The 12,077-nt window shown below is 38.7% G+C and overlaps 1 protein-coding gene across 3 annotated transcripts; it reads left to right on the top strand.

The window, feature by feature from the left end:
- The first annotated feature begins 48 nt into the window (after nt 1–48).
- On the top strand, nt 49–11,419 carry LOC131790695 (serine-rich adhesin for platelets). 3 transcript variants are annotated; one of them, XM_059107944.2, is made up of 14 exons: nt 49–179; nt 257–353; nt 947–1,090; nt 1,772–1,879; nt 3,002–3,133; nt 4,017–4,114; nt 4,452–4,521; nt 4,903–4,927; nt 5,116–6,998; nt 8,249–8,359; nt 8,461–8,535; nt 8,893–8,950; nt 9,318–9,426; nt 10,041–11,419. In XM_059107944.2, the coding sequence occupies exons 1-14, from the start codon at nt 145–147 to the stop codon at nt 10,213–10,215; spliced, it is 3,120 nt and encodes a 1,039-aa protein (XP_058963927.2). In that variant the 5' UTR covers nt 49–144; the 3' UTR covers nt 10,216–11,419. The 3 variants fall into 3 exon arrangements, with proteins under 3 accessions (XP_058963927.2, XP_058963929.2, XP_058963928.2); XM_059107946.2 differs by having other exon boundaries at nt 65–179; nt 292–353; nt 10,041–11,418; XM_059107945.2 differs by having other exon boundaries at nt 105–165; nt 10,041–11,418.
- The last annotated feature ends 658 nt before the right edge of the window (nt 11,420–12,077 follow it).

Raw genomic sequence — 12,077 nt, 5'->3', positions numbered from 1 at the left:
CGAGGGCGGTTACTAAGGGTCTCGTGACAGACATGCTTTGCCGCTCCTTGATCATCACGCTACAGCGGTTTCTTCGTCTTTCTTCCGTTTTTTTCAGGAAAGCGATTCGTATACTGATTTACTTTAGTGAAAACCGGTAACTGTATGACGGCTCTAATCACCCCTGTACGTGCAACAAGGTATTGTATGTGAAGTTACTTAGATTAGTTGTAATTCACTGATTTGAAAACAACAGAAAAACTAATTTAAATTGCAGTTTTGAGGGCCTCATATTCTTTGTTTACGATCGAGATGCCGTGAAAAAGGAAGCAGATCCACCAGAAAATGCAATCGTCTACTTCTATCCTCCATCGGTAATGTTTTTGGTTTCTGCTTTAGTTTTGACTTAAGACACCGTATGTTCTGATGTAAGTTCAAGACTTGTCTCAGATTGAGCCACGGTTCCAAATACACCCGCAGCCCACACTAGAAAGGGATTATTCAAGTTTAAACATGCTAACATCAGTTATTCTTCATTAAAGTCCGACAACCAGCTTGTTATTGTACTTATTTTTCTCTTACTGCTTCTTCCTTTCAAGCTGTTCGGGACTTGAGCTTAGCTTTGTGTCAATTACCTCAATTACCTGAATCGTTATTTATTATTTTTTAATTTATGATAAATCAGAGAACACGTTATGCAGTCGCATAATGTTCCTGCACCCAACAAATAAGTTAGACAACACGTTATGCAGTGGCATAATGTTCTTACATTGGCCCTCTAGATTAAAAGCTGTGAGTTTTGTTCTCAAATTTAGCGGCACTGCCCCTCTTCCCACTTTGGGGTGTAGATGGGCATTGGGATCTTACCTTACCTCTTTACAGGTAATTTTCTTAAAGTCAGAAAACTAGTTAAAAAGAACTGTGATGGTTAGCTTTGCTCCTAAGATGATTTAATTTCCTTTGAAAGGCATCTATTGAAGATCGAGTCTCAGTATGTGGACAACTTGTTGGAATGTCACAATTTGTTCATGGTTTTCTTAATGCCAGACCAGCCCTTTGTAAACTGCAGTCAGAGAAAGTAGCAACGGTTCATTCTGGCCAATACACCTTGGTAATAATCGCAGAGAATCTTTATTGATGTTTAACTCAATGTACTTGCATAGCATTGTACAACAATGTTTGTTCTAGATCTATGTATTCAGTAACATAGGTAACCAATGTGGTTTTTTATGCCTGTAATATGAATGGAATATTGATTTGGCTAGAGTCGTTGACTGGTTGGTGTACAAGCCTATCCCAGACCATTTTTCAGATATATGTTGTGTTTACCTTCCTCCAGACTTGGTGCTAGCAAATCACTTCACAACCCCTTTTTTGATTTCCTAGAAACTTTGTCACTATTTATCATATGCTAGGTAGCCCTTGTAAGCAGGGAATTAAGATTTTAAAGTTAAATTTTTAGTCCATTGTCAGTAAATTCTTCAAAAACTATGAGTTTCTCTTTAAATTCAGTCTAAACTAATCTACTTTGGTTTCTGTACCCTATCCCAGACCTTACATACCTACAAACTAAATCACACCGATCAAACAAACTATAAGCAATCAAGAGTGAAGCTGATCCAAAGTGTATAGAAACTGAAAGGGAAATGAAACAAACTTTGTTTTCTAGCCATTTGTGTAAAAATGTCACCCTTTCACCCTTATAAGCACATAGTTACTATGCACACCTTTTAGTGCTGTGTAGAAATTTTTGTTCTATTCTTTGGTTCAGTGCACCCACATTTTTTTCTAGGCACTTGGAGGGAGCCTCAGTGAGCCTGACTCACTATTGATAACCCGACTACAGACACTTCACAGTACCTTCAACTTCTACCATGGCTCACTGGAGCGGATCAGAATGGTCAGTTGAAAACTACAAAATATGAATTTTAGTTATAGTGAAGGGTAATTTTCAATTGAGTGTTGAAATTAATCTACTATTGCAGTGGTTATATTTTCTGTATTCCATGATTGGTCAAAAGAGTCTAAAGAACTTACACCATCAATTCAACCACTCAGATGCAAAGCTTCCATAAAGGCAACTGTGACTTGTTTACATGTCTTTTCTGATGTTTGACGGTTTGTTGTGTGTGGTTTTTGTTATTTCTTTAATATTGATGTTGTGATACTCCATTTGAATGAACCGTTTTAGTATAAATTAACCACAATCAGTGACTATAAGGTCATATCCAAGTTGTGTTGAGGAATTTTTGTTGGGAGGACAAATTTGAAATGAAAATTGTAAGGATAATATGATGACTCATTCAATCACTCAATCATTGATTTATCAATTTGCTGCACATGTATTATGTAAATTTATCCCTGTGATTAAATGGGTGAGTGACAGAGGAACTGAATGAAGGAAGAACTGAAGGAGAGGAATGAAATAAAGGAGAGATCAATACCATAAACGTCCATGTATAAGCCGCACTTTTTTTCACAAAATTGAAGCCAAAAATCAAAGGTGCAGCTTATCCATGGATACATCTGTGTTTGGAGTTCTCAAAAACCTAATTCATATTCATAAAACTTCTTAAGATGCCAAGAGATAAATATAAAAGAAACTGAGAACATGTTGCTGTTGTTCATTGACTTTTTCATTGAGTGGTGGCTCCTAAAGGAGCCATTTGTGTCTTGAGTGTTTATCGGCAAATCTTGCTCTCCAAGAGTTCTCTCAAGCAATTAATTTTTGCTTACTCAAACAACTAAACACCAACATACAAGGAATGTCTCATGGTACTTGGTCAAAAAAAAATGCTTCTTATTGATAGATATTTATGGACCAAAGCCAGTGAAATAGTATGTGAGACTGAATATACCAGTACACTTTGTATAAAAAGTGCTTGATCTTAGGTGGACCTTACTTCATATATGGTGTAAATTACTATCATATTATAGGATCAACATGGCAGAACTAATTTTATCTTCAATTTGGAATTTCAATATTTGTAATGAATTGATGTAATTTTTTGACTTTTTGCAGATGTGTGAAAGTCAAGAGATGTTCCTTTCTTGGATGAATATGATCTGGGACTGTTATTTACATTTTGTGCGTCATTATGGTGATTTCCTACCAGGAGTGTTTGATCCTTTACCATTTGTTGATCTGCCCAAAGTATGTGTTATCAAGTTTTATTGGGCTTTCATTGGTGTATTTTGGAAGTAACAGTATCATTTTAAAATGCTTAATTTAAGCTCCGGAAAAGTGTTAACACCCCAGTGTGTGCTATGGTTAGCAGCCCAGATGAAAGTCTTTAAGTCACTTTCTTTGGTCATGGAATTTTTCTTCAACACAAATTTAGTGTTCACAATGTGTTATCTTATCCCACCTAATCATATTTTCACCTCACTGCATTTCATCCTCTTTCATCCCATTTTGTTTCAACCAATCCCATTCTATCTACTTCTATTTCATCTTAACCCATCCTTTCCCATTCATTTCTATTCCTCCTCATCTCATCTTTTTTCTCTCATTCAATCTCATTTTTTTGCCTATACATCTCTCTTTCCATATCATATCAATCCTCTCTCATCCTTTCTCCATCCTTTTCATCCCATCCTATCTCATTTAATCATCTGCCATGCAGTCGCTATGTATACCATCCCGTCCTATTTTGTTCCATCTCCTTTCTCTCCACCCATCCCATCCCATCCTATATTCTCCCTTGTATTCGATCTCCTCTCATCTTTTCTCATCCAGTCTCATATATATATATAGTCTCCCATCCCATTTCAGCCATACCCACCCACTTTATCTCACCCAGTCATGTTATTTCTGTTCTCATCTAGTGTCATCCTATCCTATCATTTTGCATTTCTTGTTGCCCATCCATTTTTTCCTGAGCTATCTACTGTTTTCAAAGTCCATATTTTTTCCAAAGTCCATCCCAGACCCTGTGTCACTCCATAGTCATTTGTACTAAGAAAATCCTTTCATTCCCAGTTTAAAAACCCACACATCATTATTTCTTTGTTAAACTGACTTCTTTTGTTGACAGAGAGTTGCAGCAACTTGTTTTACAAAGGCATCATACTTTCTCCAGGCATGCCAGCGCAGACAACATGTTCTTGGAGGGTGTATTCTCTACCGAAATAAGTAAGCACTCAAAATATTCAAACGTCTTATTAGCAAGAAGTACATCATCAACAGCAATATAAGGAATAAAGCCATTTGGCACAATAGCTATCAATTTGGATTCCCCACTGTAAATGATCCGTTTGTGTTGTCTACATAGCATTTAGGTCAGAACTTGTAGTCTGGCATTGAACAATGAATATCTTATCACAGGTGGCCTTCGAATAGATGTCACGCGAAAATTTCTTGTAATAATGTATAAAGTAATAATTTATTGTTATAAATCCAAGTTTAGAAGAATTGTGTCTCAGTTGGGAAATCTGTTGAATTATTGTTTTGTTCTTATGTATTTTTTCAGGATATTGTGCACTCAGTTGGAGCCATCCATAACAGAGAGGCTTCTTCTTCTTAAACCTTATCAAAGCCATGTAAGTAATTGAGTACGAGCATCTTCAAACACTGGAAACATAGTTTTAAATAAGACACACAGCGGCGCATTTTTGAGAGGTCTCCACTGAAGGTTTTGGACGTTTTCTCAGATATCTTCCCAATCGAAAAAAACGAAACGAAGAAGGAGAAACGTAACACTCTGCCCTAATGTTTATTACTTTCCCAAACATCATATGGTTTTAACTTCCTTTGCCATAGCTTAAGTTATTTAAATATTTTTTTGTGCACTTGTATTCATTATAATAAAATTTTTTCCTTTCATTCTTTCATTGTGTAATTTACCGTCAATGATATATTTATTTTGTGTAATGAATATATTTATATCATAATTTGTTATAATTACTTTTTTTTTGGTACAGCATCCTTCAAGGCCTGTTAAAACTGGTAAGCTTCATTTTGTACCAATATGCTTAGAGCCAAAAAAAGGCGTCAGAACAGCCCCACAGGGCATTTTATTTTTCTGCTTACTTTGCTTGTGTTTTGACAACTAGCTCAGGGACCGTTGTTAACTACTTCTTGAGTAAGTGGTGGGAATGTTTTTCATTTGATGCTGAAGTTATCTTTTTCTCTAGAATGTGCTCTTCCGTTTGGCGTTCGCATCTTGAATGCGTTCCTCACTTTGTCTGAATACCTGAACCTTTACGAAGCTTTGGCCCAATCTGCTTATAGACAGCCGCCTTCGAGAGAATCGTCTGGGACATTTCCAGATGTATACACGACAGCCTCGTCGGCTGCTGTGAGGGATTTGTCCTACTGGCGGAAGAATAATGAAGATGATGGTGAGCACTTGAACGACGGCTTGACTCAACTCTCGTGTGACGTTCGTGCGAATTCAAACGGAGTACTAGATTTTGGATCTTCAGGAGGAGAAAGAAAATCTACCGTAAATTCTGCAAAAGATCCCACGTCTGTTACACCTCTCAATACAACAAAAAGCTCTAAGGGCAATTCCCGAGTGGTGGATCATGAAGACTCCACGAACCAACTTCCTAAACACGAGTCAAGTGAAACGCTTGTGGTGCAGACGAACCCTGTGGGAGAGTCTGATGAATCTGCACCTGCGAACGAACAAGGTTGCAGCACTATTATGGTAACTACGGAAGAAAGCTGTAAAACTTCAAATGAAATAGAGAAGGAACATAAGAATGTGACCACCACCTCAGCTGACACAAGGGCTGGGGAAGGGAGTGCAGACTCTGATGGGGGGAAGGCAGAGGCTGAGTTCGGAGCGACAAGCTCCGACTCGGTATTTGACAGCAGTTCTATTGAAAGTTCGTTATCTGCCGATACTAGTGTTACTATGGAAACCGTTGACGTGGTTGGGTTAAAAGTCGTTGAAAATCCCAATCCTCAATGTGAGAAGCAACAGTATGGGGAAGAAAAGTGCACAGAGATGCCGTGTAATGTCTCGTCTGCGAGTGAAAAAGTAATTGACTGTTCCAGTTCACCGTGTTGTGGAAGGCAGCATCATGAAGAGGAAACAGACCAAGGTGCGCTCTGTAGTTCATCGTCTTCGTGTGAATCGAGTTTCTCTTCAATTAAGTCACTTTCCAATGACGAGGTAGATTTGTGTAAGTTAATTTTGGACGATCTCACAACGCAGGCTGTAGACATAGCTCATCAGAAAAATTCCCAGATGAAAGAGAATAGTAGTAAAAGCGTTACGGATCGTGTTGCGTGCTGCCAGTCGTGCGTTGCGTTGCAAAAATCTTGCGACGTGTCGTGTGGTAACTCTTTTTGTCAATCTGGACGTAAATGCAGTGAGGAAAAATGCAGCAAAACTCTCTCTAATGACAATTCCTGTTCTGTGGAGCAAACTTTGGGTAAGCACTCAGTCGCTAATCATCGAGATATTCTGGAAATAAATCTTCCCTCCTCTGACCATAGTGTCTGCAACGAAGACAATGACAGTAGGCCATCATATGCTCCAGATGTCGCTGAAAAGTCGGGTCCGACCGATTTAAACCTCAGCAAAGAAAACAGCTCGATAAGTGATTTAGTCAAGACCCCGATAATATGCGATTCGTCTCCAATACGTAATCTTAACATAGGAGCTGAGAAATTTTTGGATAAGTCGTTCGCATGCTTGGATACCAGTACTGCTAAAGATACACGAGATTCGCGGGCCTGTGTGGAGAAAAATGCGTCTCAACATCCTAATTCAGTTAATAACGATGTGGTGTCGGACGGACCCACTGTGGCGTTCGAAGGAATTCATTCTGTACCACCCATCGACATAGTTGAACCTGATTCTGGGATTTATATTGCTAATGGCCTGGAGGGAACATACTTCGCTGATGGCACTGACTTGCCACCGATTGACTCTGCTCTTGAAGAGGTGGAAGATGAGGAATCGTCTGATTGGTTTGAACCGCCCTTGGGTGACGCGCCCTCCCCTACAGATAGGGAAAGGGAAGAGTTACTGCCGTACGAAGAAGGAGATGAAATGAATCAAGTGAGTGCTTTAGGATTTTTTTTTCTCACCATTTTGCACTTCTTTTTATTTTTAAAATAACAAAATTACAACACACGAATGAGCATAAAATAACTTACAACATCCGAAGTGAAAAGTACTGAAAAACGACAAAGCGAAATAAACGAGGAAACTTACAAGACGGATGTGATCAAAAACCCAAAAGACATAAAAATGAAACCCGAAGCAACTAGACAATATGTTCCGCAAACTAGGAGAGACAACTAACGAAATAAATCACGCACGAACAGAATATATACAATATGCGAATAAATATAACAAGTACAAAACTGATAACTGATAAAGGAAACTAATGAAGACGAAAACTAAACACCTAACACGAAACTAAGAGACAAAAATACATTCTTGCGCCTACAGTTTCCAAAGATTCATAAAGGACCCACTACTCAGATTCATTATAGGCGTGATTCTTTGGTCAACTATTAGATCGCATGATCGCATGATCGCGCGTTACTGACTAGCAGCTCATTTGAACGCGCATGTGTATTTATGTTCATTCGTCATCGACCCGTTCATGTCCTTGTGTACACATTTTATCGCTAATAAGCCCTTATGAGCGCGCGCGCGCACACGTCCGATTTTTTTTCGTCACTGACCAGCTCAAATCAACGCGCACCAATGTGCGCTTGCATTCGCATTCATTCCTCACCTACCCGTTTAAGTGTGTGCGCGCACCCGCACTCAGTAGTCACTTACCAGCTCTCAGGATCGCGTGGGCACACGATCATTAATTTACCTCTGGCCGGGTAACACCTCGCGTCTGCATTCGTCTTTACCCGTCACTGATCAGTTCACCTCACAGCGTGTGCACCCGCATTTGCACGTCACGTGGGCACATGCTCATTCTATCATCATTGACAGCTCACACGCGCGTGCATTGGCATTCACACGTCACTAACCGCTATACGTTAAAGTGCGTGCACCCGTATTCATTTATCACAAAGTAGTTCTCATAAACGCGTGCACACTAACGTCCTCAAAGGCGCTTCCAACTCTCAACCTGCGCACACACATTACGTTCTCGTAGAGAAAATTAGTTATTTACGCATACGATTTTAAATATTGGCCTGTTTCCAGATTTGCTGCGAGCCGTCCTAAGTTGTGTTTAGGGCAGCGTATCAAGGACATCAAGAAACTTTGGAAAGCTATTAGAGGATTGACCAAGAGGAATACACCATGTCTTAACGGTTTTCCATGCTTTGATTTGATAGGTTGAAGGCTTAACTCATGTCAACCTGTATGTACAAGCCCACTCTAAAGTTGTCCTCATTCTCCTGGCCGAGGAAGGTTTGAACAATGACTGTAATAGCATCAAGGCTTTGGTAAGGATGTAGATAAACCACACCATTCTATTTGTTTGTCGCCAAAGTCGTTGGAATCGCTGTGTTAATATAACTTAACCAGTACTTTGACTGTTTTACAGTGGGAAACATCACTGAATCAACTTGGTGAACTGGAGTTCTTGGTCAAAGAATCTTTGGGAGATGAATCAGTTCCTGTAAGTAAAGATCAAAACACACATAGTTCAAAACCGTAGATCTTAATTACTCGAGCCCTAAGGTGCACTTTTGTTTAATTACCTTTAAAGGTACTTAGACGCCAAAATGTAAGTTATTCTATGAATTTGGAATTAATTTTGCTCCTTGCAGCTTAGCTAAAAGTAAAAATCTATATATGCTGTCAAGGTAACAACCTCTACCTGATACGTTTGGGTATTCTCATTTGCTGTTTGCTGGATAATGTATGAATACTATAGGAAGAAGTTTTACGTTAATTACTTCTGGGAGGTAAAGGGTTATTGTAGAATTATGAAAAGACGTGGTTGAAGTTTCTAATGATGTGTCATTATATACAGGTACAGTCTGATGAATATAGTTTCCTTTTGTATGACAGCTTTGAGAGAAACATGAAAGGTAATGAACAGAAAACGTGTCACGGAAATGAGAAGCTGCACGTTTCTAATTCTATGCATGTTTATCGCTCGAGACATTTCAAGAACTGTATCACAACTCTTCAAAACGTACAGATCAAACTCGCATTGTAATCCTACCATTGTTGAACATCATAAATGAAATAGTTAACTTACAGATTGTAAAGAAGCCAAATCTTTACCACACCGTTTATTTGTCCCCAAATTCATTTACTCACAATTTAATCATTTTATATTTAGCAGTTTCTTCAATCTAAAATTATTAATCTGCACATAATGTAATGAACATTTTGACGTAGGGTTTCTAAGGGGCTATATACGTATGTTATTGTTCTGTATCATGTGTTTAGGCAACCTTGATGAGCTTGTGTATCAAGTGGACCATTCCTTCTGTGAGACGACCAAGCTTTTGCACGAGCAGTTTGAAAATTGTCCAACCCTGAAGGATGTTATACTCAGGTACTAGATCGACGTTACAGTGCACAACAGAACTTAATGTGTGCCTATTAGTCAATTTTGAAGACGGAAAAAGCAAGGTGGTGTCTCGCAGCACTTGTAATCATGCCCACATATCAAAGTTTTCCATAGTTTTAGCGCTATTAGAGAAAGCTACCCTTAAACCCCCAAGACCTGATAGGGAATTCTCTCCTCTGGCTGCCATTCAGTTACTAAATAGAAATTGTATTATTTTAAGATAACAGGAAGATAGGTTTGATAACTTTCATCTCCAATCAACCGTACTCGTGTTTTTGTATTGTAAGATATTAAGCTAATTACTTCCGAGAGCAGAAGGGTTTAAGCACTTCCTTGCCTCAGGTGGCCGCACCTTCTTCATAGAACCTCGAAAGGTACCCATAGCTTGTTCTTCTGCTTAAATTTCTGCCGGCTTTTGGTCGACAAGTGTGTGTAAGTTAGTGTAGAGTTGTAGTGTGTAGAGCTGGGTACCTTGTACCTGCGAAGGAAAAGGCGCCTTATCCTGACGTGAAAAGTTGACGTGTATATGTATGTATGTATGTATGTGTATGTGTATATATATATATATATATATATATTCTTAATTTGTTCCTCTCTAGGAATCGGTTGTCAACGATATATGGTAAACGTAACCTGGGACGAGGCACGTACTTTCATTTGAAGGGCTCAAACAGAAATGGGCATACAGTCCCGTTCCCTCGCGACCCGATCTGTCAAGTCGAAAGAAGGGCCTCGAAGATCCTTCACAAAGAGCATGGAGTGAACGTTTTCTAGAGGCGAGGATCTTTATTATGATTGGATTAATCGGTCAATTATCGATCAAGTCTTCAGTGTATCAGCTTTTTGGTCGCGTACCTCCAAGGGAAAACGCCTGGCTGAGAAAGGCAGGCTTTTGTTTGCCTTTCTTCCACCTGTTGTTTCTGTTACTTATAACAACACATATTTCATTTAATCTGACGAAATGTTCGGATTGTCTTATCATTGATACTTTAAAAAACAAATGTTGTCAAATACTTTTTTTAGCTTGGAATTCGATTGAGGTATCTTCCGCAACAGGTGTCCGTAGACGTATCATGCCTCTAATTTCCGAATCTACTGCCATACTAGCTTACAACACCTTAATACAACCTCACTTTGATTACTGTAGCCTCGTTTGGGACGGCTCAAGTAGTAAATTGAGAAACAAACTACAACAATTACAGAGCCGAGCAGCTAGAACAATTTTAAAAGCCGATTACGATACTAGTTCAAACCTGCTTCTCGAAATACTTAAACGGGACAGACTAGAAATAAGGAGGAAGAAACAAAACAGTATATTGGTAGTTTTAACCGATTTAATATTGTAAATAGATAGATTGGGACGCTTTGTTTGACCTGAAGATTTTTTACCGAGTTTAAATAAAGATACTACCTCTACTACTTGAAATTTTCAACTCTGTAACTCTTAGAGAGGGACTATTGGAGGCTGGAAATTTGTCTGGAATTACGCTGGCCCTGAATGAGCTCATCTATTTTACCGATACATGTATATCGATCTCTGGGTGAGAGTGAGCTAAATAAAACTTAGCTTTATTACTTTATCGACAAACCTAAGGATCACTTTCGTGGACCTTTTGGCCACAACAGATGAAATCGAAATGAAGGAAACAGGAATAATTTTTAATTAGGTAAGCTGATAAATAAACACGCACCAAAATATTTTGTGAACGAACTAATCAGGGAGAGAAATGTGGGCATGAGATTTTTATTGAATTTGTAATTATCTGAAAGGAATCAGTATGCAGTTTTCTTAGCTTTGTCCATTCGTCTCGTAGAATAATTCAGTTTGGACACAACATTCTCTATTATGATAACAGTGTAGGAAACATTTGTAACAAAACTCAGCAGAGAGTCAGTGAAAATTTGGGAAAAAAGTGTGTACGTCTTTTTAATGATCACATAATGCCATGATTGACCGTTTTAACTGAGGTACTCTTGATTTTACTGATTGACGCGATTAATATATCAGGATCTCGATAAACAGGGAAGAAAAGGAATCTATCATAGAGTGGTTCGCTAGAGGCGTCATATATTCATTACCTTAAGATCCTTGCCAACAATAAAGCTTAGGGTGATATTACAACATTCTTGCCCATCTCCGTCTGTTGCCAAGATCTAAAAGGTTTTAAAGCAGGACCCCTTCTCCCTTGTAACACTTGGGAATTCTTTTTTCAGGGTTACCTTCATCCAACGTCCCGAAAGCTGTTTTATTTCTTCAAATGATGTGTAATACAAGTTCTGTTTGGTAATTGCATGCCTGTTTAGAAAATACGTACGGAAAGCACAGATCTCTTCTTATTTTAGCAGTTATAACTTCTATTGACTAAGAGAGTTAGTTTTCAGCGACTCAAACAGCTGGAACTCATTGTATTGTTTAGAGGTCTCATTTTTTTCTTAGCATGATCAAGCATTTAAAATGTGCACGAAAGAATCTTTGTATCAGTTTTCCAACATCCTTATTCAAAGTACCTCACTCTCGATCCTTCGATCACTTGGTTCAGACGTTTTCGCGTGTTTTTCTTTTCGGCTCATTAACTTGTTAAGTGGCGCTGTTATTGATGCGTAACTCCCTCTTGACGACCGCAAATAAAGCGTGG

This window comes from Pocillopora verrucosa, chromosome 2 (genome assembly GCF_036669915.1).
Source record: "Pocillopora verrucosa isolate sample1 chromosome 2, ASM3666991v2, whole genome shotgun sequence".
NCBI lineage: Eukaryota > Metazoa > Cnidaria > Anthozoa > Scleractinia > Pocilloporidae > Pocillopora > Pocillopora verrucosa.
This window is presented reverse-complemented; position numbering and strand designations above follow the sequence as displayed.

What these genes read in the sequence shown, in the direction of transcription:
- LOC131790695 (XM_059107944.2), top strand. Translation starts at nt 145, where the DNA reads ATGACGGCTCTAATCACCCCTGTACGTGCAACAAG. An exon ending in CACTGGAGCGGATCAGAATG is followed by an intron (nt 1,880 to 3,001) that starts GTCAGTTGAAAA and finishes GACTTTTTGCAG; the next exon opens with ATGTGTGAAAGTCAAGAGAT. An exon ending in AAGGAGATGAAATGAATCAA is followed by an intron (nt 6,999 to 8,248) that starts GTGAGTGCTTTA and finishes TTGATTTGATAG; the next exon opens with GTTGAAGGCTTAACTCATGT.